Consider the following 26,986-nt stretch of genomic DNA (forward strand, 5'->3'; position numbering starts at 1 on the left):
GTGGAATATTTCTCAGCAATAAAAGGATTAACATATTGATAAATGTTTCAACATGTATGATTTTTGAAAACATGCCAAGTGTAAGGAGCCAGTCACAAAAAACCACATATTCCACTTATATGAGATATGTAGGGTAGAGAAACAAACATACAGAGACAGAAAGTACATCTGTGGTTGCCTAACCCCACACTGGAGGTGGCAGCTGGAAGGAAATGGGAAGGGCCTGCTACAAAGTATATGAGAGTTCTTTTGGGGGTGAGAAAAATGTTCCAAAATTAATTGTGGTGATGGTTGCAAAGCTCTGTGAAAATACTAAAAACCACTGAACTGCATATCTTAAATGGGTGAGTTAATGTATGGTATGCGAACTGTAACTTAATAAAGCTATTAACACTTTAAGACTGCAAATCACGCAAGGATATCCCAGGCAGTGAAATAATGCAAGAAAAAGAAACAAAAAATATATAGACTGGAAAAAATATATCTATCTATATAGATAGATATCTTCCCTACTTGCAAGTGACATGGATTGCCTGCATAAAATATGCAAAACTGCCTACAACAAAGCTCCTAGAACTACTATGTAAGTTTTGTAATGTCACAAGCAAGATCAAGATGAACAAAATCCTACTTTTGTATGTTAGTAATAGTCAGTAGAGCTCCAAATAGTTCCTCCCAAATTAGTTATTTAGGTATAAATATGAGATACATAGTTGTAAATCTAACATGTGCAGGTTCTGCTTGCTGAAAACAACAATTGATGATTACATCAAAGAACTAAATAGAAAGACATACCATGCCCAAGGATTAGAAAGCAATATAATTAAGATGTCAACTCTCCTCTTACTGATCTACAGAACAATTAATACAATGCCAATAAAAATCCCAACAGGATTCTTTTACAGATAAAGAGAAACAGATTTCCATTAGTCATTAGGGAAATTCAAAGGAAAACCACAATGAGATCTAACACACAAGAATGGCTATATTCACAAAAAATAGACAAGTGTTGGAGAGGGAACGGAAAAGATGGATTCCTCATACATTGCTGGTAGGAATGGAACATTGCTCTAAGTGCTGGAAATACAGACAAGATACTAAGTAAAACTAAAGCAGGCAAGACACCTGTTCTCATGGAATTTTCATCTATCTAACAAATAATTAACAGAAATGATTGTGATAGTGATAAACATTAAGCCAGACAGAGGGTATTATGATACTGCAATGAGGGATGGCAAGAGGTATACTAGATAAAGCAAGGAGAAATGACCTTTCTGAGATTACAGCTGATAAGTCATTCAAAGGATGAGATGGGGTGTGTGTGTGAGTGTAAAAAGGCTCATCTGTTCAATAAGGACTCAGAAGTATTTTTCTATTTATCATTTTATTAAATAAAATGGTTTTTCTCTTTATTAAACACACGTAACTAACCAAGGGATTTTTAATCTACAGAAAATGACCACTATTACCACAAATTGATATATTGTTTATGAAAAGCCAAGAATACTAATTTTAATAATCTGATCAGTCTCATTTAAAATAAATTAACAACTTTCATTAGGTTTAACTTTTTGAAATACTGAAATAATGAACATACTCCTATCTTCAATGACCCCCTGGGGTCTAAAACACTCAGGATTAAGAACCAAAAGCCTAAATGAAAATATTTCTAGACTAGCTGAATGCTTAAAAACTGAATACTAGTTTTTAAGGATCTTATTTTGACTCATTTTTTTCTATCTTCAAAGGCACAATTCAGTCTATTATCTGTCGCACTTTCATTCTCTCACATATAACCCCATTTAACTTCCCCTTGTACTTGTTCTAACTTCTCTCTTTTCTTCCACATTACACATTTTCAGACTTAACCATCCTTCTTCCTGTTTCCATCTAATAACTTTTCCTATTGAATGTGTGGTTAAACTGTTATCAATATTTGGTTTAAAATTTTCAGTAAGACAATAAACCATTAAGACTTAGCCTGTAAAATTTGAGAAAAAAAAGTGACATATTAGCAAACTAAAATTTTGTAGTGAAAGAACCACGAAAAGATATCCTTCGAAATTTGGTGTTCTTATTCTAAATTTTCTATATACCATGTACCAGCTGCAAGACCTAGTACTGTTCCCCCAACATTTTCAGTTTTTCTTTCCAAAGATCAAGTCTAATTTGATACAAGCATAATCAATGTTTATGATCAAAATACAAATTTTAATAAACTTTAAATTATTTATGTAAGTTAAAAACGATCTTTTGGTCAAAAGCACAACCTATTGATTCAATCTGCTAAAATCCACATTAACTCTCCTCAGCTCCAAGGCCAAATAAAAATATTAATGTACTAAAGAAACATACAGGAGATTAAAAAAAAAAAAAAGCACTACAAATCTCAAAAGCCCACAAAAGTGAGGCATGTCCTAGAAAAGTATCTAGTACCTAGTAGGTACTAATTAAAATTTGCTGAGAATAAATGGTATTTAGAAAGCACCTATTACAGAACATGACTGAAATAAGTATTAGTTTCCTGGGTGCTTACTCCCCACTACCATTATTACTCTTTGAAATAATTATCCACCAGTAATGAAGAGTTGGTATTATTTGTTTTTATCCCTTCTTTATATTTTACTAAGCCTTCCAAGTTGCTATAAAAAAAAGCTTTATAAATTATATTTTTCTTATAATTTTAATTAGCAGAAACCTACAATTTTATGACCTAAAAGTAAACTCATCAAGATCTAAAAGTAATCAATTTCACTAGATAAAACTTTTAGTAAGCATAAACATGTTTCTTCAAACCACTAACGAATACTAATAAAAAATATAAAACTGCAACTCTAAGGGTGGGCACTATTTTGTTAGTAAACAAAAAAGCAGTCACTAGACACCGCTGCCCAAAAATCACCAATGAATTACACTACCATTTTTACAAGAGCGTAATAGGTTTGCTTTACACACAATGTTTACATACAATATCTTTGTATCAATAATATTTAAATATAATTACCTCCATTTTAGAAAAAAAGGAAACTAAGCTTCAGAAAGGTTAAGTAACATGCCTATATGTATACAGTGGCAGGCATGACAAGGTTTCATGTCATGGTCACTTAGCTCTAAATCTTGTGTATTTTTCACTATGAAATCACACCTTCACATAATCTATACACAAATTTAACTCTAGCAACACACAAAATCTAGAAGAGGTTTTAGCACCCTCATGATAGGAAAAGAAATGCAGTAAAACAGGATGGAGGAATACTCACTGTACCAAATATGCATTCATTCAACCAACACAGTTTTAGGCATCATTTAGAATAGCACAACAAAAAACTACCAGAAGAAATGAGTGATTGATACATGAAACAAGACTGATGAGTCAAAATTATGTTGAGCAAAGGATGTTAGACACAAAAGAATGCATACTGTACAATTTCATTCATTCAAACCTCTAAAAAAAATTCTCATCTATAGTAACAGAAAGCAGATCAGTGGTTTGCCTGTGGCTACAAATGAGGACGGCCTGGAATAATGAACTCTGGGTATGATGGCAATGTTTGTATCTGGATTGTGGTGATGGTTATACAGGTAAATAAATTTGTCAAAACTCATTGTGAAAAAAAACCCTTAAATGGGTACTATGAATTATATGTAAACTTTCTTGACAAAGTTCATTAAAAAGAAGAATGGTAAGAAAATCCCTTGAAGAAAAGAAAAAGAATGGTATTAGTTCCTATAGATATCAAAATGAAAATGGGCCCTTCCCTGAGAAAGAGCAAAATCTTAATAGGAAATACATGATATACATATATATTTAAAATGTTTCTAAAATATTTAAGTAGCACATTTATGTGCTCTCAGAAAATTTTAGTATATTAAACATGACAGAAATCAGTAATAGTAGTAGTAACAGCATTAGCCTCTTTGGTCTTAACTGCCCTGTCCTCTTACTACAAGATTTAATTCAGCCAACTTAAGTTTCCTTACTAAATTACACTTTTTCTGCAGGGAATTTAAATCATATATAAACCTTCAAATGTTACACATATATATTTTTATAATCTACTAATTGCATTACATCTTGCTTCCCAATTTAAGAGCCAGTTCTATAGATACGAGAAACGATTTTAAAGTAAACAAAGCAGCCACTCTTGGCATACTTCAGAGCCAGAGATAAATATGGAATTTCTAGTATTCCAAAAGAAACAGTGCAGAAATGTTCAAACTATAGACTCCAATAATGGGCCATGAAATCAATTCAGTGAGGCAAAAGTAGCCTGTTTAAAAACATGATATATACTTTAAGAGAAAACATCTGAATGCATCTTGCAGTAGGGAAACTCTTTTCTGAGGTTTGCCTTTTGTTTTTCTTTCAGTCACACACATGTGCATCAACATTCACCTGAATCCACACTATGGATCCTAGTTTAAGGAAAAAAAGTGAATGCCTCTAGGAATATGCTAGAGCAAGAGGAGTAAGAGTGCAATGAAAAGTCATAAAATTTGAAGTCAAAGACCTAAGTTTTTTTTATCTTCATTGCTGCCACTTATTAGTGATACGACCCCAGAGGAGCTAACTATAGGCTATCCTAAGAACCTTTATTTATTCAACTGTAAAATGAGAAGTATTCAACTAACTTTGTGTAACAACTGTGAAGAGTATATATGTGAAATTATTTCACTTAAAGTAAAAGCTAAAATCCTTATGACGGCTTTACACAATCTTTCCTGACATACCTCTGGTCCCCTACCTTTTCTGCACCAATCTACCATTCCCTTCCTTTCCCACCAAACTCCAGCCACACAGACTTTTTGCAATTTTTCAATCATAAGACATCAAACCATAAAACATCCTCTCTTAAGGCATTTGCTCTTGTTTTTCGTCCCTTTCTGGAACTCTTTCCTCCTAGATACGCACAAGATTGCTCCCTCACCACAGGCGCACTCAATCACTTTCTAGGGGAAGACTTCCACGACCAGCCAATTTAAATCTGCAGCCCATACATACGCCACACGCCTTTGGTCTCTTTTTCTCCATACTCTTAACACCAATTGCCAGAACATGTTTTTTGATTTTGTGTAGTATAATTCTCTTAGAACAGTGCCTGGCACATAGGAGTTAAATTAATATTTGCCAAATGAATGAATAAATGAGTGACACACAAAAAGTATCTAATACGTCCTGTTTGGATTAGTATGAAATCACACTGGAAATCGCTTATGACCTAAGTTTAAAAAAAAATAGAGATTACAAATCAGTAAGCATAGCCCAATTTCTGTATTACAAAAATGGATAGTGTTATCTCTGGATGTTTTTCCTCTTTTTTTATACTGTTCTAAATTTAAAATTTTCCACATTCACTTTTGTTACTTTAATAATCAGGGAGAAAAAGCAAAAGAGATTAGAGTGCTTTCAAATACACACACACACACACACACACACACACACACACACACACAGGAAACAACAAATTATGTCTGCCCAGGTTAACAGTTTTCTAGTCTGCAGAATTGCAAGTGGCTTTTATTTCCTTCTTTTCCTCATCTTTATTTTCCACTTTTTCTATAAGTGTATGTCATTATTATTACTGTTTTACCTCAGGCTACTTCAGCAAATAACCTGACATTTGCTTCACATAAAAATTTAAAAATCAATAAATAATAGTATTACTTCCTTGGTATGCTTCAATAATATATACCTATATTCAAGAATCCAAAATTACAAAATATATAGGTTATAAGAAAATTGTCTCTATTACAAGTCTTCCTTTTAAAAAAATTCAAATCTCAAGACATTAATTTGAATGTTAGAAATCAAAGAAACTTAACTGTCCTTTTTCTGTAACTGATAAATCAGAAATAAAGATAAAACTGACAGTCTAACTTTGTAAAAGCAAAAATACATATCTTTACCATGTCTTGGGGTTTTAGCATCTACATTATTTGCCTAAGGCTGGCATATACAATAAAAATAAAATTCACTTAACCATACCATTTAGAATGTAGACTACTCTGAAGAACGAATTCTTCAATTAGTTCTAGTTAATTGCAGCAAATTAAGCAAAAAGCCTTTGGTATTGAAAACTTTTCTAAAAATGCACTAATAAATCATCTCTTTCTTAGAATAAACATAAATCAGTATCTAATGCCCAAGCATACTGCTGTGCCTCATAATAATTATTAAAACTATTAAAAATTATAAAGGGGCATATCTCGAACAGGACCTGCAGATCTGCAGAAATTTATAGGTTATATACTATAAATATAAGTTATACATGTAAGTTTTAGATATGAGTTGACTTTGCTCCATTTTAAATTATTTGCCTTAGACAATATGAAAAAATGGAGGTGCAACCTGAGAATTTGGGGTATCAAGTTTCAAGGAAAAAATATTCTACTTGAAAGTAGCTTTTTTTATAATATGAGATTAAAAATAATCCCTACACCAGAAATTGACACAACATTGTAAACCGACTACACCTCAATAAATAAATAAATAATCACAATCAGCAGAACTCACAAGTACATAAAATCATTACCTAGGTTTTCAGAAGAGTGACAGAAAAAGCAATGCCTTTTTCTTCAACACATAATCATTTTCCAAATTCATTACTCTGATTCACTTTCCTTACTTTGCTACTGGAGCTACTTAGTACTATTCTGTTTTCCTTATATGGTGTTTATTTTAATGCTTCAAAAGGCCAGTACCTAACAGATCTTTAAAGTTATTCATACACATTATATAACACAAAGAATATACAACATTTTCAAACTACTGCACTGACATTCTCAATGCTCTAATTATAAATTACAATTCAATTTTATTTGTAGGGGAAAACAGGCATGATGCTCACAAAAACATATTTGGCTAACAATGATAAAAAGCAAGCACACAAGTTCCCCAAACTAGAAAAAACCCAGAGAATATTCACGATCTTTCATCCTTAATGAAGAGGGAATGAAGATGAGGCCGACTTCCTGTTATATGTATTTACACACAGAAAGTATCAGGACTTCAGCACGCAAAAACATCCAAGTATTAAATGGCCCACTCTGAAACATAGCAGAATCATTTTTTCCCTACTCTCCACACTTCCCCCTCCAACTGCCAAATATTTAATTAAACAGAAATAAAGGGCAAACCACATGAATGTAGCAGTATCATAAGGTAGAATGAATGAATAAATGAACCACACAAACTTAAGAAACTCCTAGTTTCATTATAACCGCTAACAATCAAGACTCTACCATGATACTTTTCACATGCTTTACAGTTAGCCAAATATTTCTGCTTTTTATCTCAGTTCTCCTCAGCAACATTAGGAGGTATAAATGGCTAAAAAGCTGAGTTTCTCTAATACTATTTTGCCGAAGCACATAGCTAATACATTCATGGAGCCCAGAGTAGAACCCATTGTCTGAATCCAAGTGTGGTAGTCCTGTCCATTAAGCATGGACATATACTCAAAGGCAAATAAACGAACTTTCTCAACTTCCAAAAAATAATGACAGGTGCTATGTTAAGTATTTCTTCTAAACTTCCTCCAGAATTCTGGAATATTTACAACGCATAAAGGAAAAGACCTAGGAACCAACATTGCTAAGAACCTATGGTCAGGTGTTTGGCACAATTTTATTTAACTAAAATCTAAGTAAGCCTAAGAGAAGATATTTTATTCATTCTAAGGAAATGGAAAAATGCATAGGGAAGAAACTTGCAAGTTGTAAGTGGTAGACACAGTTGAGTCCTAAATCAATGATCTCCCCATTAGATTTATCCCATTTACCAAAGGAATTATTAAGTGCCATTTATGTGCCACGCACCATGCCAAATGCTTTCAGATAGAGCAGTACTAAGATGTATTTTTGTTACTCAAAATATTACACAATACTTAACACAGTATCTAAATGAAATTCCTGGTAGGAAAAACATGTCTACACTTTAAGAACAAACTGCATTCTTCTTGTTTACATTTACAAATTTGATACAAAAAAAAAAAAGAGCATAGTGCACTGTATGAAATAAACTGTGGCTAATTCTCATTTGTCTCAGAAGCTTATCTTAAGTGCCAATTCCCACTACAAAAAAAACAAAAAACAAAAAACCAAAAAAAAGCACACAAGAGCCTTTATTCCTTATGTCAACCTTATGAGGTAAATATTGTTACTTACCTTCATTTTCTGAACGTGAAAACTGAAGTTTAGAAAGGGTAAGTCACACAGCTCATTAAAAGCAGAACTGGTGATTCCATTTCAGGCTGGCTAGAGACTATAGCATCATATAAAATTCCAGCACAATATAACTCTCTTTAATAGGAAACAGTTAGAATCAGTTCCATTTTATTCAGTCAAAAAACAAACTAGACAATTAAGCAACTTGGCAGTTCCAAGTCACCACGGTAGAATCACTTACTTTTGCTATGAAAAAATGGTATATAATGCATACCTATCAAAGTAGTAATTTGCTCAAACTGCATTCTTAGGGTATCAATTCTTTTTATTTAAAAACATTCATTTGGGCTCTTTTTTTTATTTTGCATGTCAAAATTAACTATCCTAGCAACCTAAAATAAATGCATAACTGTTACATATTCTGAATAACACACACATCTTAGCATTACAAAATATGAACTTCTAGTAATATAGGTATAAGTTCCTATCAATGATTATATTGCTAATTTGGATTTTTTGGGTATCATTCTAATATATTGAAGCAATGTTAAATCTTATGCCGACCAATAATGCCAAATAAGAACTTTCAAACTTTGCCTGCCCTAGAAACTTACATGAAAAATCCCATCCATTAATGTAATACTTTTCATTATAGGCATTGGTTTATATGTATTATAACAGGTTCTCTGGAAGATAAGAAACTACAGAATTTCAAAGTCAGTTGTTAATAATTAAAAATTCCTGCCAGTATGAATACAGAATACTCAATTTGACTAATACAGATTAAAAAATCCTTCAAAAATTTCACAAATGCACAAAACCATCAAGCTTGTAAGTTTAATTATAAATCAACTGTGGAATCTAACAATTTCCTCCTGAAGCACATATCTAATTATCACTCACATTGTTTAAAAAAAAAAAAAGTTACTTATTCTTTGTCATGTAAAAAAAGTCTCTCACACTATGGCAAATCCATTCCTTCACCCAACTTCTCAAGAGGTCCCAAAACTCCATCAAGACTATATAGCAGATCGCTTTGCCACTCTCTAAATCCAGTCTATTCTCCCAGACTTTGTGTATTTGCAAGGTGGATTGTGTACCCTGCCCCACCTAGATGAACTCTAAATCACCCTTCAGAACCCAGTTCAAACATCACCTGCCTGAAACCAACTCTAACGCCCTCAAACAAGGTTCCTCTACACTACCATGTATCCATCACATGCACTATAAAAACTGAACTTGAAGAATCATTCATTGCACAATGCAAAGTGCACAGCAATATTATGGAACTATAGCAGGTAATTAATTAAACATGAAAATCATTACTGACTAATTGCTAAGAAAAATCTATCAAAAATTTTGCAAAGCCAACATCTTTAAAGGTTTTGATTATCCTATGCAAACACAAAGTTTTAAGTTTGCTCTCCTTTATAATTTTCCACTAACACAGACAGGAACCCCCTCTCCAATTCCACCTGACCTGGAAAACATTATCATGGCCTCTTAAATGAAAAATAATCCCTCTTCCCTATAGCTATTCATAAAATGTATTACAAGTTACTAGGTCCATCACAACATTTTTAGCAGTTGAAAGACAAAGATTTATGTCTTAATCATCTCTTTTTCCCATTAGAATTCACCCCTATTTATGTAGAAAGCACAAAGTAACTACTGATTAAATTCCTTGTTTTCATCAAACATAAAAAATCTGACTCCACCTCAGGGTCTTCTTTCTGGCCAGAAAAACATTCACCCAGATTTTTGCATGGCTTTCTTCTTTTTCAGTTTCTACTCAAAAGCTACCTCCAGAGAAGGGTCTTCCTCTCATCATCACCCTACTTTCTTAAAATAGTCTCCTCCTTCCATCCCTTACCCCTTAATTTTTTCATTACAATTGCCATCTTCTGAAATTATGTTCACTGGTTTATTTTCTGTCTCCCCCTCTAAGAAGTTAGTTCCATTAAGGCAAATGTCTAGAAAAGAATACATACTCAGATTATTAAAGGATTTAGTTGAAAATGTCTCAAGTGCTAACATTCAACCAGTAGTCTAAAATTTAAATTTAAACAATTTCTACCCAAATGCTACTCAAAAACAAGTAAATTGTATGAAATTTGCATTTGCAGAGAGAAGAAAAAGTCCTGACTTTGTAAAAACATAGAATTTTAGGTTGGAAGTGATTTTAGAGACCAAAAGTACAGTAGTTTTTAAACTATGCTATGAAACATCTTAAGAGCAGTTAGAGGTCAAATTCCCTGAAGCCCTGGACAATTGTTTTATACACATATATCTATTTTAGGTTGTGTGATTCACAAACATACAGAACACAAAAGTGCTTCATATATCATATTTACACTTTGAAGGCTGCTATCTCTGCTGTCAGGTTAAACAGTTCTGCTACAGACCTCAAAGCTTGGCCTCATGTGTCTATGAACATATGTACAATTTCTCATAAGTATACATAGATGAGAAAGGTTCTATAGCTCTGATTTTTCTCCGATCTAAGGTCAGACTTGCTCACTCACATAAAATAATACAAATGACACCCCTAAAACACTATTTCATGCACTATTAAATCAAGGCAAAGTTAGGACATGATCTCAAAAAATAATTATGCAATAGCAAGTAAATTTGTAAAATGTGGCATCTGTGTGATATTTTATTACTTACTCTCATCATAACAGTATTTTTACTTAAAGTTTTGGTGTTTCTTGATGAATATGTTTATAACTTTTTAAAATGTGAGCAGCTATTGTATTTTTCCAGAAAGTTAAGCTTGAAACAAAAATTTCCCACTACTTCTCTTTCAAACTTCCACATAAACTTAATTCAATGATACTGAATCTTCAAGATGATCAGTTAAAAACAAAAACAAACCTTCCACTTACACCTACTTAATTTGATAAATCAGGATTTTTCCTAAAGAGTAATATTAAGTGAGAAAGACATTAAATGCCGAGTCCAGTCTAAGGATAAAATGGTCTTCAAAATTCCCAATTACTATTTTTCATACTAATAAAAAAATTTGATTGTTCTATCTTTATGTTAATGTTAAAATTTAACCTTATTTTAAAACTAAATATCAAAATGACAACCATATAAAATTATGACACTGTATATGAAAGTGCTCTGCAAGCTGTAAAGTATTTTCTAGGTATTAAGCAGTAAAATTAAGCCGAAAGGTATCAGGTCCTTTGAAAGGCAGGGTAAATTTACTGAATTATTATTATTTTACCAATCTATGAAAGACTCTTTTAAAATGGAAAATTAAGTACAAAACTTGTGTGAATAAGCACTAATTTACAATGCAAAACAACACAAAAACACATTCCTGCCAGATATGACATAAAACCAAATGTTCCTCTCCCAAACACACTGTATTACATAATTAGTCATTACATTTTGTCCAGATGCTGATACAAAATGGAGTTACCTTTCAACATCCAAATATATAAATGGAAACAATGGTAAATCAATACATTTGAAAAAAGGCAAGTCTACTCACTGTTACTTAAATTGCCAAAACACAGAATTTCCTCTTGTTTATCATTCCTTGGCAAAGTAAGTATGTACTAAATATTCTCTCTCATCTGCTTCTCTCTCATCTGCTTTCACATAAGGAAAGATACTTCAATTCAATAAAAGCAGAGAAAAACTGGTGTCCTGAGTTCTAGAACAAATTCTCTTTTAAAAAAAAAAATTCTCTCTGTATCTTTACTAGCTTTTTAGTCATTAAAAAGTCTCTGAAAAATACATAGAAAAATGGGACATTTTTAAAATCTTAAGTCATATGTTATCATCTCCACTAAATGCAACTCTGGGAGTCATTTACTCTGTTTTGATTCCTATTGTCTCAAAAAAGTACACAAAACTGGTGCACAATCTCTTATTCAAATCCTCAAAGGCCAGACATCTCTCAGAATTGGAATTTGTCAGATTTTAGAAAGGTAAAGTAGCGTATTTATCATACATGACCTAACACCTCCCAGGGTGCCCTAGGCAGCACCTGCAATCAAATGCATTAATATTTCTGCATTAAAATAGAAAATTAAGTTAAGACAGATAGACTGTGATTAGGTTACCAATTGCAGTAGGAATTTGCCATCATGCTTGCTTTAAAAAAAATCCCTTTTTAGAGCTTTCTGAAATTTGGACTGCCCATAAAGATACATCAAATCATCCCACTCTATTTTCATAAGGAGAATGGTACTCAAAAACTAGAGAATTTCTACCTTGTACTAGGCATTGGGCCAGGTATTAAAAGTAAAAAGGTGGGTAGAGGGGAGGAAAAAAACACTGAATCTGACTTAAGAAAGCCCAAATCTAATAGGGCTTCATGGTTAAGCAACAGTAAATATTAAGTTCCCGAGTAGTTACAAAATATCTCCTTCAACCAATGACCTTAGTCATACAAAATACAGCAAGCATATAGACCTGAACATTGCCAGAGCACTTTGTAACTAACATCCTTCCCTCAGTCCTATACTCACTCCACACACATTTCTCTAAGAAGCTGGTTATCTAGTTTCCCAGAGGTAGTTAAGAAGCAAAACTGTAAGAAAGGATTCAGGAAAATAAAGGAACACAGGATGCCCTTCTCCGCATTCCTTTTTTTAATCTGTTGCTTCTGATTTGTGGATTAGGAAACTGAGCGCCCTGACAGCACTAAGTGTGAAATGACAATCTGGCTCCAGTACAATTTACTGCATATTTACTGATAACCTACTAAGTACTATGCACTATAGAAGGCATTAGAAATGTAAACATAAATAAGACACAGCCCCACCTCTCAGGTGCTTACAGTCCAGGAGGGTTATGGTGCATGGGGGGGGGGGCATAGACAGTAAATTATAATAAAGTGTGACACATTCAGTAGTAGAAGTTTGAAGAATAAAAGCAGTACAGCAAAGGGATTTGGAGAGTCGGGAAAAGTTTCATTAAGAAAGTGACACCAGAGTAGTTTTGAACAGTAAGAAGTTTGTCAAACAGAGAAACGATAGTAAAGACCACCACCACCACTGTCGCACACAAACTCCATATAATAACATACGAATGAAAGCAAACAAAGGGAGAAATTTTCAGAGTAAGTGGCAAATATGTCCAAAATATCTAGCTATATCTAAATAGACATATACAAAACATCAAAGTGTCTCCAGAAAAGGAAAATTTGGGGTTTTTCCTCTTAGGTAATTTATTTTGCATTTCATGATTATGTAAGCCATGAGGGCTTATCAAAAAATAAAATATTGTAAACCATTTCATTAATTCATAATGTAGCATACCCCCAAGTCATAATACCAAGAAATTATCATCTGTATTTCAGAGACAAGCTGTCAGGAAAAAAAATTAGGAATTCTTTTTCCAGGTTATTTCTAATAGTAGAGACAAAGTAAATAAACAAGCCATATCAGCATGACTTGTCATAAGACAGGAGTTTTAAGAGTTTAAAAAAGGATGTCAAACAGAACTAAAGCAACTATATATATAGTATTTAAGTTGAAGAAGGAAAGGTTCAATGAAAAAACCAAGGTTAAAAATTATAAAATAATTTAAAAAACTTAAAACCCTAATGTTCATTCTATTTCTTTTCAAAGGTAGACTTTCTATAGCAGACACCAACTTCAGTATAGATCTTTGCAAAAATACCTAGTAAAAGTCACTATGAAATTCAACTCCTTTAAGTATCACAGGTAGAAATCACCCAAAGTAAGGAAGAACAGTCACCTGTACCATCAACCAGAATGATTCCTATCATAGGACCAGATCCCTTGAAATCAATATTGTATGCAATTTGATTCAAACATTACAGTGCAACTCAGATTAACTCTCACTCTAAAACTGCCCTACCTGGTTGGGACCTTAGTTTCTTTTATTTCTTTGTGCTACAAAATCCACTAGAAGTCTAGGTTACAAATAAAATTTTACTTAGTAGTATCTTTTCCTAAGATTGTATCACTATTTGCGTAAGTTTGTCCTCAAATGCCTAGTAAGCAAGCACATGAGAAGTTTGCTTTTAAATATGTAATCATAATAGAACAAACTTTATACAGTTAAAAATTTTAAGACAATTTAAAAACACTGTTTAACACCGCTTTTAAAGAGCAAAAAACAGTTCTTATTTTTACCAATCCAGTAATGTCTAGTCATTATTTCATATGTACACCAGTGTACCTTTTCTTTATTTTTCTATATTATCAGAAAATATTATGACTAAACAGGGTAAAACTATAACTTCCCACACGTTGCAAAAAAATCTGGGTGTTTTAAAATACGAATATTTTTAATACCAATATCTACTGAAGAAATAACAACCAAAACAATTGAGTTAGAAGAACTTCTAATGAAATCTACTCATAAATCTAAGTATTTACCTTTGAACAAAGAGGATTTTCAGGCTATAACTAACTGTAAAGTATCTCTGAAAAATCAAAAAGTAAATTTAACATCCAATGTTATTAAGTAAAAATACAGGTAACAAGTTCTTGTGGGGAGGAGTATCATTCTGAGGTTTACTTTACCTTAAAGATCAATGGAATGGAAGAAGATATAAATCACTCAAACTCATGCCTTTTGCCTTCAATTTTCTGCCATACAAATTTACTTTAAAATAAAATACTATAGAAACTGAAAACCTTTCTAAGACGCTGTATTTGTTGCTTGGTTAAACATATAGGCAATTCTAATTCCCCAAGAGTATCAGATTAAGTTACAGATATCTCTACACAGTATACACAGAATAAAAGCGTTCTACCAACAAACGATACTTACATTAATTTATTTTTATTGATGCAGTATTAATTAGGATGCCAAAAATGTGAAAGTTTCTCAATTCCTATCTAAAATACAAAGTATTCATAGAAGTCACTGCAATTCAAGCCCTCAGGAAAAAAAGAGAGAAACGTACCTTTTTAAAATTACATAAGGACCTTACAAAGTCAAGAAAGAAATGGAACAGAAGGAATTTTGTCTTTTTTAACATGTATTTTGTATTTTTCCTTTAGATTTAATATTTACAAAAGAACTACAAACTAAAGAGGAGTTCAACATACAAAGTTTACTGCAGACCTTGGTCCATTAAGAAGTACCTGAACGAAAAGAGATCTGACTGTACACATCCAGCCATATAAATGTAGCCATTTAGCCATTTCAGTCCACTGTGATTCTTAATCAACTCTTTAATGAGATAAAGTTATCTTCCAAAACTGCAAAAGAGACGTGTACATTGGCGCTTGGGAAATAACTTGTCAAATATACCAAGCATTCCCAAACAACATAAACTTGGTATGTAAATAGGTATTTTCTAATTTCTATCTCCTGCCCCTATACTTCATTACTTTCACTTGCGTTGTTTCAAAAGGCAAGTCAAAAGCTGTACTTACGATTCTAGAGGTCTAGAGTCCTAACATCAAGCATGACAGAAAAGTTGTTCGATTTTGAGCTCTAAATTCATGCATGGCCTCCCTTGTGAACAGATTCCAACTTAGATACTTCCTGTCATTTCGCCAAGAATCTAAGGGTTTATATCAGTGTACTTAATTATAAGAAACTTTCCATAAGATTAAGAAAGGAGTAGGATTCTTTGACTAAGAGTTTTATGAAAATGAAACAAAAATGTGTTGCAGTCGGTGTTCTGGATGTTGAAAAGTGAAAGCATCTCCCAGGATTCGAAAAAAGTAGATGTTTTTAAGTTCCTTCCAAGAGGGTGGTACCCGTATGTAAGACTTTTGTGGTTGTAATACCGTACCCACAGGGCCTGGAATAAATGCAAATCCTAAGACCTTGGAAATGTTCTCATAAAAGAAAACAACTCGCATTCGCAAGGACCATAGTTATCAAGAGTTAGAGAAATCTCCTAGACGGATCAGAGCCTGAACTAAGAACTAGGAGCGTCTCTTTTAACCCCACTCCCTTCTTCCGTGAAACTTTTAAGTTAGACCCAAAACAGCAAAAGGTGGAGAGGCCCCGGCGGAAGTAGAAACCTAGGGCTAGCAACTTCACAGACAGAGGCGTCTCGGGTTCCTCCACCGCCCCAGGACTCTCCGGACTGTCTCTACCAGACCACGGAAGCTTCACCCTCCGGGTGCGGAAGCAGAGAAAGCATCACTGTTAACACTCCTTCTCCTTCCACCATCCACAGCCTTCGGTACCCCAGGGCCTGGAAGCTCCTGAGGCCCGTTAGCCAGTCGAGTGTCCCCCATCTTTTACATATACATACACAGAAACAGACAAGTTGCAGGTGATGTGCGTGTATTGAGAAAATATGAACAGCCAGAGACCGCGGCAGCTGCTGGGAAAGCGGCAGCGCCGTCCAAAGCGGGCCCGGGCTCCTTGGCCACCGTCGCTGCCGCCTTCTCTTCTTCCCCAGGAAGCAGCGCGGCGGAGGCTCCTCCGCGCTGGCGGGAGCCCGGGGGAGAGGAGTCTGGGGAAAGCCCCAGCGTCAGCCGAAAGAACCGGGCCTAGGATCCACAGCTGCCGCTGCAGCGACCCGAGTACAGCGACGCTTTACGTCCCGTCCACCACCCTCCTCATACACACCCCCTCCCTCCCTCCACCGCCGCCACCCCCCCTCCCCGCCCGCTCCGCTCTCCCTCTCTCGATTGGAGCCGAGACAAAAGCAACGGGAAGCGGCGGGCCGGGACGCTGCCCGCGGACCCCTGGAGCGACCGGACCGGCCCCAAGGCATTCCCCCGCCTTGCCGGGGCCCCGAATCCGCCGCCCCCGCCGCGCGCCCCGCTGCCAGACTTCCGAAAATTTGCCAAAAACTCACCGCATGAATTTTCTTGTCCCGCGGATCCAAGATGGCGACGTATCCACCGCGGAGGCTGCTGGGAGCAAGACCTTTACCCTCTGACCTCCGCCGTGACCCCCGTCGTTCCGGCTTCCCTCAAGGCGGCGGCGGAAGGTGGGAGCGGCGATTGCCGACGGGACAGAGTTTGGGGTGGGTAGGCCGCTTCCCTCGCGTTAGACCGAGGGTTGGAAGAGGCTCTTCACTTCCTCACCTTGCTTTCCGCGGCCAACACTGTCTCTCTCACCGACTCACGGGGAGGCTCGTTGTTTCTCCGAGACGTTACAGCGAGCAGGGCCTCTGCGGCCGCTACGGCTCCCCTGTGGCCGGGTTGCTTCGCACCGGCCGCGGGCTCTAGGTCCGAGGCGGGCCGCGGGGTCCAGGGGCGGGGAATGGTGAGGTGGCGTCGGCCCGCCCTCCCCGGGGACGCGGAGCGTGTTTGTGTTTGTGTTTGTGTTCGTGTCGCACACCCCGCCTCCCCCCACGTCCGCCACGTACCGGGCCCCGTCACTCCACCGCCTGCAAATCTCATCGCTGTCCCCTCTTCTTCCCTCAGCCCCGGAAACCTCCGGTACTGGTGCACGCACTTCCAGGGACCCGCAGCGCGTCAGCATCACCTCTTGAGAAGTGAGTGCCCCTCAGCCGAAACCACTGGTATTTTCTACTCACCACTCTTCCTTTTTTTTTTTTTTTTTTTAAACTCCTTGAGAGGGAGCATATTGGGGAGCAGGTTTTTAAAGCACTATTGAGTTGAGGTTTGCCGAGCTGGATTTATAGCACTTTTCTTGCTCCCACTCCCCAATCCCCACGTAAGCTGGAGTGACTGCCTGGGCTAGCTGTCAGCAAGACCGTTTGAAATTATGGTGGCTTTAGTGGAAACTTCAGGGGAGTGAAGTCTCTTGCTTCCCAGAAAAATAATTGTCAAAGTGAAATTAATTTTACCTTCTTTGAAATAAGAAATCTCGCTTTATTCTTTTGTATACCGATAAACTCTCACCGTTTTACCCGATATTTTTGAACCTAAAAAGAGCCTCTGCACGTGTGTTCAGGAATTGTGTGGTTTTATGAAATGAACATTGTTACTTCTTCTCTGTTAGAGTGACAGAATTTGCTAATGTAAAGTACAGTTCATTTGCAGTAAATAAAATTCCTATTTCCCTTGTTTTGTTTCTTTTATAAAGTCACTCTTTCCAAAAACTCACTGTAATCCAATTTAAAATTGATTGCTGAAGGGCAAGGGACATCTGTCAGTTGTAAATAGCAAGAAAAATAAGCATACTATAAAATAATAGGTGGTTTTGCCGTATTTACAGAATACAAGATATTTTGGTGTGTTAGTAGATACTCTGAATTTGTTTAAATTCCAAATGATGCTGATGTAGCCAGTACAAAATGTTTTGCCCTATTATTCATTTTATTGCACATTCTCCTTCACTGTGTTTTTTCACTTAAGGAAAATTCAAAAAGGAGCAACACTTCTCTGTGTGCTTCCAGCCCTTTTCCTCCCCTTCCCCTAAAAGTTCCTTCCTGCCTCTTGAGCTTTCTCTTCTACTATGTAAGATGGAGTGTTAAAAGACTGAATATACCTCTCAGTATCTGTGATACATATAGGTATATGAATACATGTATCTATGTATTATTGAGCATTGTAATACATTAAATAATGTATTTTGATGACTAATATTTGGGGTTGTAAGAAGAATTGTTAAAAATGGGGTATGTTTATAGATGTATAGTAATCAAGTATTACTTACCATTCTAATCTATTAGTTTGGTTTATATAGAGCCTAGGACTTTGTTCAAGCCAAAAGGTGACCCTTATTCTTAGCATCCACACATTTACTCAAAGCACAAATTTTAAATAGTATAAACATTGGTAAAATTGTAAAAATCACTTCCAAAAGGAGACAGGTCTAATTTGAGGGTTACCTTGGACATTTTACTGAAAAAGAACAACAAACATTTTCATGATAACTGTAGCATAGCAGTTAGGGAAGAACACACTGATACTATTGTTTTCTTGAGAACACTGTTTAGGATAAATTTACTTTAAGCATTCTTGAGCAAGGGCTTATATTTATGGCTTTCTAATAAGCACTCTAAGTGGAACATTTAAAAAACTGTCCTATTACATCCAAAAGTTCATCTTTGTTGCTAATACTTGTCAAATTTGCCTATTTGGTAGGTTGTGGGTTTGTTTGTTTTTTTTAACTATTCACTCTAGTGGATTGTCTTTTCCTTGAAAAACAATTTATACTGAGTATGTGTTTTGTGTGTTTTTGAAGTGTATTAAGGTAAATTCCTTGTGCATCTTAATAGAAAAATTACCAACTTAAAATGATTGAGAAAAAATTTCCTTATCAAGGAAAGAATGAATTTGTATATAACTAGTTGTAGAGAAAAGAGACTTCCTTATTTAAAAGGTATAGACAGTGTTGAAAATCTTAACCATGACAAGGAATAAAAAGGGCAGGCATCTCGAAATTAACATGTGCTGAAACAGAACATTTGAATCCAAACTGTCTTCTTGTAGCCTTTCTGATTTCCATAAACAGTACCACCAACAGTTCACTCACTTGCTCAAGCTAAAAAACTAGGACTCTTCTGTGATTCCTTACACTCTAGGTCCAACTCATGAGCCGGTACCATCAGCTGTTCCTTATGTATATTCTGAGCTCAGCCACTTCTCATCACCTCTGTTGCTACCACCCTGTCCAGGCCATCATGATCACTTGCACAGCAATATCCATACTATCTCTGCTTCCACTTTTCCCTGCACTCCTTTAAACCATTCTCTACATACCAGTCAGAGTGATCATTTTAAAAACTGGGTTAGGTTACGTTACTTACTTATTTAAAAACCTCTAATGGCTTCCTTGAAATAGAATAAAATCCAATTTCTTTACCACGGCCTTAAAACTGTATAATCTGGCTCCTGCCTACCTCTCCAAACTCATCTTATTCTCACCCTTCTCATTGCCTCCTTTCTGTTTCTGTCATATACCAAACTTTTTCCAGTCTGTAGCAAAAACTGTTAGTTGCCCCTAAAATTTCTCCATTTTTTTCATAGTAATAGACATGGATGTATGGCTGACCAGAATAAAGACTATATTTTCCAGCCTCCCTGTAGCCATTTGGTATTCTGGCCAATGGAATATAAGCAGATATGTGGCTCCCTTCCAGAACTATCCTTAAAAGATAGCTGGTGCACACCTTTAGTCCTTTGCTTCTTCTTCTCTTATATCCTGCACCCTGGAATACAGATGTGATGGCCTGGAACCCTCGCTGCCAGTTTGGGTCATATGCAAGCTTCCCATCGTAGGGATGGTAGAACCTCAAGCTGGTGAAAATGTGGGTCCTGGAGACCTTTGTGGAGCACCATATCAGCCCTGCAGTTGTTACGTACGTATTTTGATGTGAGGAAAATGTAAACTTCTATCCTGCTAAAGCCACTATTTAGGGTGTCTTGTTCTCAGCTGAACTTAACTAATACTCTACCTCAGGACCTTTGCACTTGCAATGTTTTTCCTGCCTGGGATGTACTTCCTCTGTGTCTGTTTGGCTGACTCATTGTCATCCCTCAAGTCTTGATTCAGGTATCATTTCTGACCGGTCTTCCCTGGCCACCATATCTAAAGGAGCTCTTTTTCCCATTTATTCTCTCTCACATGACCTTCTGTTGTCTTAGTAGCATTTATAATTGTGTCATTATCTTCTTTATTATTGATTATCTTTTTCCCTTCACCCTACTTAAAATGTAAGTTACATAAGAACAGACTGCATCTGTTTTGTTCGTTGCCTTATCCTCCACACATTATATACATTAAATAGATATTGTTGAATGAATGAGACAGTGGATTAATGGACCATTGAATGAATGAAATAGATCCTTATCCAAGATTAGGTAGACTTTTTAAAAATAAATGTCTTAAAACGTTTCCTTCAACACATAATATATAAAATCCAAGCTAGGAAGCAGCTAGGAAAAATAGTGTTAAACTAATGGAATATACCTAACATCCTGCCCTTGATGACGAAGATGTATACCAAGATAGTACAGGAAAAAGCTTAATTGATGAGGCAAACTGGCAAGCCAAAAAGCACTGCAAAATAATATTGAAGGCAGAAACCCTTACTAAATAGCGGTCTGATTTATGTAACTTAGTGGACCTTGGCTTCTTCACCTAAAATACGTGTAAGACTCAAGCTTTGAGTGGTAATACTATAAAAGTTTAATAGTAAATCCAACTTATGCATGATGTAAGAGATACACCTTAATTTGGCCTTCAGGTGTTATTTTAACAAGTGATTATGTCTTGATAATAATGGCAAGGATTCAGCGAAACAGGGCCTCTTATACTGCTGAGAGTGTAAATTGGCACATTTCTAGAATGCAGTTTGGCAATATGTATCAAAAGCCTTGAGCCTATGCATTTGACCCTGCAATTCCTCTTCTGCAAATGTATCATAGGAAATAGAATATGTGTAACAATTTGATTGCAAATATGTTCATTACTGCATTGTTTATTAGGATATTGGTTAAATAAGTTTAGCTACATCCCTACAGCAGAACAGGATTCAGCCATTAAAAATAATGTGAAAGAAATTTTATTGACATGATACATTAAGTGTGAAGAGAAAGTTTTCAAATGTAAGTACAATTTTGTAAAAATTTGTAAATCTCAAAGGTCTAACAGGATATGTGCAAGGTGTTAATTCAGTCCCACAGAAGTAACTATTACAGTTATTTTTGTTTCATTATTTCTGTTTCATAGTTTTTAAATTTTTCATGGAATACATTTTTTTATAATATTGGTTAAGAGTCTATCTTTATCTTTAAAGAAAAATGTGGATAATTTGGGGAGATAGGTTTGTGAAACCTGATAACTTTTATTCTTTCTTCTTCTCATGCCCCACAACTAATTACCGATTCTTATATGTTTTACCTTCTGAATATGTGTAAGGTCTACCCTTCTTTCCTTCTGCCATTCCCTTAATCATTCCCTCATAATCTCTCATTTGAATTTTAAAAGAGATGTTTTTAAACTGGTCTTTCTTAATTTTTACCTCTCTCCAGTCTTCCAGACTACCACCAGATTCTGTAGTGCACATCTTAGGAGATCCCCTTGCATAAGATCTTTATAATGATATCTCATCCACTACAAGATAAAAGTGCAAATTCCCTTCCATGAGGTATAAAGCCCTTCCTGATGTGACACCTTCCTGCATTTGCAGCCTTGGGTACTGCTTGTGGTTCTGTCCCGATACTCCATGCTCCTTCGTTCTTCAAACCTTGGCAGTTTTTTCCCCTCTGCCTTGAGTGACTTCCTCCTCCTCACAAAATGTCTTAAATTTCTCTTTAGTCTTCTAAGCTGGTTTTAAAAATACGTCCACAAATTCTTTGATATTTTGTTCTTCAAGAGGTAGAACTACTTAATTCATCTCCCTCTGAGTGTGGGTTGAACTTTGTGACTTTCTTCTAATAAATAGAATAAAGTAGAAGTGACTATGACCCTGAGACTAGGTCATAAAAGGCTTTAAGACTTCTTCGTCATGCACATTCTCTTGAGTCACTGTGAGAGAAGGCAGCTGCCATGTCATAGGACAGTCAGAAGCCTATGCACCAAGGAAATGAAATCTAACAGCAACAAGGAACCAAAGCCTGCCGACAACTGTGTGAGTGAACTTAGAAGCAAATCCTTGAGCCCCCTTGAGATGACTCCAGCCCCAGCCAACAGCTTGCCTGCAACCTCATAAGAGACCCTGAGCCGGAACCACCTAGCTAAGCCCCTCTGGAATCTGAGATAATTCTTGTTGTTTTAAGCTACTGTGGTTTGGGTTGATTTGTCGTGGAGCAGTGGAACCAATATGTCTTCCTTCAGGACTCATCTTGTGTGACATTTTTCTGAACCCACTTTTCTTCACCTGACCTTCCTATAGAATTGGGTTTTGTCCTATTAGACAGTGAGCTTCTTAGAGGCAAGAACTGTGTGTGTCATTTATCTGTTTTCCCTATTTCTAGCATAATAAATGTTGAGTCCTCAAAAATATTTTGCCAGAAGAAAGTGAAAAATTCTTTGATCAATTATAAGCAACTTGAGGGTAGAGACCATGTATTTTTATTTATCCTCCTTTACACAGAATAGGAAAGCAGATAAGCAGATGCTCCAGAGAGATCTGTGTGATGAATAAGGGTAGACCTAAGTGTTTTATGCACCAGCAAGCGTTTTTAGCACTAATATGCCCAACATTGTACTAAAAAGAGTCATGAGTAACATGATTTGATTAGAGAAAAATACAACTAGGAAATAATAATAACAGCAACAGATACAGCAAACACCTAGACTCACTACATGCCAGGTATTGTTTTAACCATTCTACCTGTATTAACTTGTGAAATCCATACATCTACTTTATGTGCTAGGAATTGCTAAAACCTGTGATACAGGATGTAAATTCTCTGCTAGATCAGAAAGGGAAGTGAGATTGGACTGGTGTGTCAGGGGTAACTTCACCACGTGGCTCTTTACATTCCATGTTCAGTGACATAGTCTGGATAGATACGGATGAAAGGAAGGGACATTTTCAGTGAGGTGGGTAACGTGAGGAAAGGCAGGTTGTGTTCGTTTGTTAGGACTGCCATAACAAAGTACCACCAACTGGATGGCTTAAACAAATTTATTTCCTCCCAGTTCTGGAGGCTAGAAGTCCAAGACAGGGTTGGTTTCTTCCAAGGGCCTCTGTCTTTGGCTTATAGATACCTGTTTCATGTTCACGTGGTATTCTCCCAGTAGGTGAGCCTGTCTCCAGATTTCCCATTTTCATAGGAAGACCAGTCATATTGGGTTGGGGCGTACCCGTATGACCTTATTTAACCCTAATTTTTAAATATCCTGTCTCCAAATACAGTCCCATTCTGAGATACTGGGGATAAATACTGCATAAATTTGGGGGGGGGGCACAATTTCAAGCCAACTCAGAAGCAGAAATGAGCTCGGTCCAGAGACTAGAACCAACCCAGGCAGCGGGGGCTAGTGGAATTATGTAGAATAGGTCGCAGGATTTGGGGTTGTTTTAAATGCCAGGTGGAAAAGTTGATACGGATGGCTTTCAATAAGTTTGCTAATCAATCCATTCCCAAGGTTTTAGCATGAAAAGAAAAGAAAAAAAATTAAATAGAATCATACATAGTACTTGTTTTATCATATTCACTTTTATCACCTAACATCACTGCTGTTATCTTGCCAGGATAATTAAATTATCTGTGGATCATCTCAAAACTGATTTTTTGTTGTTGTTAGGGGGAGGTAATTAGGTTTATTTATTTATTTATTTTTATTTTTAATGGAGGTACTGGGGATTGAACCTAGGACCTCATGCATGCTAAGCAGGCACTCTACCACTGAGCTATAGCCTCCTTCAAAACTAATTTTGATATAAGTTTTTAACCCATTCAAATCAGTTTCATACAATAAAAAAAATTCTTATTTCCCCACATGTGAAAGAATCAACAAAATGTAGTTGACCCGTGAACAACGTGAGTTTGAACTTTGCAGGTCCACTTAAGCATGGATCTTTTTCAGTGACTACTGCAGCACTGCACAGTCCAAGGTTGGTTGAATCCAAGAGCGCAGAACTGCGGATATAGAGGGCCAACTGTAAGTGATACTCGGATTATTAATGGGGTGGGTGTGGGAGGGGGGGTCAGTGCCCCTAACTCGCACATTGTTCAAGGGTCAACTGTAACTTTTTACTCTGTTTTCTCAACTGCATCAACTTTGTTGAATTTTAAATACCATGGTTAAGCTGCTTCCTTAATAAAAGCACCAATTATTCTATCCTATGCATGAATTATAAGGTATCTTCCAGTTTAAAAAAGTAAAATTACTCTCCCAAAGTTACCAGATTCAATGGATATTTAATAGTAAACCACTTTAAGACTCACGTGTCATCAGTCAATACATTTTTGCTTGCAATGAAAAATTAACTGAAATCTGTTCAAAAGGGAAACATGGATTAAATCCTACATGAAAATAACCACAATCACATAATAGATTGATGAAATACTTATCTGTGCTTCTTACATAGTATTGGCCTTAGTGATAGCCATTCAGATGCTGCATGTTAACCTGTTCTTTAACTGAGGAATTTATACTTAAAATGAAAATACATTCAGAATAAAAGAAAATGAAAATTACAAAGACGATGTAGCAATACAGATTAAGTGTATAGATCCCAAGAAAACCTTCGGCCTAAAAGAAACAATCTTAAAAACTCCCTACTTCAAATTAAATTCCTCCTATTCAATAATTCTTGCTTTCAGGGACTGTTTTTATGTTTAACTTAAAGTTTTGACATTGCTTTTTTTGTTTTTACATTTTATTTTTATTTATTCCTTGAAACTGTCCACAGTACAGATTGTTCATGGATGAAATACAGACCTGAACAGATTTTTCTTCTACAAAACTATGGTATAAACGTACTCAGTTTTCTCTCTGATTGCTAATAAACCTTACAGCAGACAGTTTGTGAAATAAACCCCATCTACTAAATTGCAAGCACCATAATTACATAATTTCACTCAATCTGCATAACATGGATTTGCACCTTACAGCTGGGGAAATGGAGGCTTTAAGGGAGATTTCAAGAGAGACCTTAGATTATACAGATTGTTTCTAACTTAAAAACCTGTTCTCCTTTTGTTGTTGTTGTTAATATATGTAAGTTTTTATATGGTGTATAATATTTGTATATGTCCATTTTTGTGGAGTGAGGGTTCATTGATTTCATAAGATTCTCCAAGGTGTCCCTAGTACAAAACAAGTCTAAGAACCACTAAAACTTACTGTGAGTTCAGTGCACTTACTGTGAGGAAGACAGTAACACTGAGATAGTTTGGCCGAGTCATTTGAATGAATAAGCGTGGAGAAGCTAGATATACCTTTAAAATTCTGGTTCAACTAACACTTACTGAGGTTCTATTGTGCACCCACCATACAGATTATGTAGTACTTTTTCTCACGCTTGAATATATAGGAACACTTTGTAGGAATTGTTGTGTATACCCAATGTGATAAATTATTTTTATTATACAGTAGAAAACTTGATGTAAACCTATGCTGATAGCTTTTTTAAACTATTAATCTGGAAAAGATAGAAATTAAACTAAAATACTTCAATAACATCAATTTTAATGTAACAAAGAATATTGTTTTGCTGAGCCTAAGGCATCATTGGAGATTAATGCAGCACAAATTTGTTTTAATTGGAGATACCTATATTGCTTCATGATAACTCAGTTTTCTCACCAGTTTTCTCTAATTTTTTAAAAACCTTAGTTTCAGAAGCAGGCAGTCACAATTTTTGGCCTTTACTTGACAGGTATGCATCATTCTTTGTTTTTCTAGTCTGTGCTGTAGCCCAGGGCAATTTAAGTTTTATAGCTTGGCTCCAACTTAAAAACACAAACAAAAACATGGAATTCAAATGAGACAAAAGTATTTATTTATGTACCAGCTTCCCTGTGATCCATAGTATAGCTATTAATTTTTAAATTATTTTTGAAATGAAATTTCAAAACTAAAGATTTTTTTATGAGAAATCAGAGATAGTCAAGAATACGTTAGTGAATCACCAGGTATTTGAGAAGCAAAGGTTAAGAGCTTAGGGTTTTAGAATAGCTCAAATCTGGAATTTTGTCCAACTGAAACACAGGCGAGCTGAGTGCCCTTGGGCAAGCTTCACGTTTGATACCTGAAAATTTTATGTAGAAATACCATCATGCTTTTCAGAGTTGATAAAAATTTTGTAAGATGATCTATGTCACTATTTAGCATAATATATGGAATGAACCACTCAAAAAATAGTAGTTGCTATGATGATAATGATAATATTTTTATGTGAAATACTGTGTGTAATCTAAGAATTTTAAATAGAGTAACAATTATTAAGGGAGCTTTTGAAAGGGGAAAATGCAAGAATATAATAGGTTATAAAAATGACCATTTAAAAAACAACACAAATGTAAATGTGCTA

General features: G+C 35.7%; 2 protein-coding genes across 56 annotated transcripts in view; one reads left to right on the forward strand and one right to left on the reverse strand.

Annotated features, from left to right (window-relative positions):
- Positions 1–17,088, reverse strand: part of CNOT2 (CCR4-NOT transcription complex subunit 2) — a 104,841-nt gene extending 87,753 nt beyond the window's left edge. For 2 of the 6 annotated variants that reach the window (XM_045519464.2, XM_010958871.3), the window contains exon 1: positions 16,934–17,011. In XM_045519464.2, coding sequence (XP_045375420.1) covers positions 16,934–16,938 — 5 coding nt within the window. In that variant the 5' untranslated portion in view covers positions 16,939–17,011. Of the gene's footprint in view, positions 1–16,933 lie in introns of all 6 variants that reach the window. The other 4 variants (XM_010958872.3, XM_074375422.1, XM_074375423.1 and 1 more) reach the window with 4 other exon arrangements.
- Positions 16,929–26,986, forward strand: part of LOC123615538 (uncharacterized) — a 206,233-nt gene continuing 196,175 nt past the window's right edge. For 20 of the 50 annotated variants that reach the window (XR_012510846.1, XR_012510849.1, XR_012510851.1 and 17 more), the window contains exons 1-2: positions 16,965–17,104; positions 17,508–17,578. Coding sequence is in view for 8 of the 50 variants with exons in the window: in XM_074375434.1 (XP_074231535.1) it covers positions 16,965–17,104; positions 17,508–17,578 (211 nt within the window). In the remaining 42 variants the exon portion in view is untranslated. Of the gene's footprint in view, positions 17,105–17,170; positions 17,310–17,507; positions 17,606–20,214; positions 20,354–24,534; positions 24,610–26,986 lie in introns of those variants that run through there. The other 30 variants (XR_012510876.1, XR_012510875.1, XR_012510857.1 and 27 more) reach the window with 12 other exon arrangements.

The sequence above is a fragment of the Camelus bactrianus genome, chromosome 12 (assembly GCF_048773025.1).
Source record: "Camelus bactrianus isolate YW-2024 breed Bactrian camel chromosome 12, ASM4877302v1, whole genome shotgun sequence".
Lineage (NCBI taxonomy): Eukaryota > Metazoa > Chordata > Mammalia > Artiodactyla > Camelidae > Camelus > Camelus bactrianus.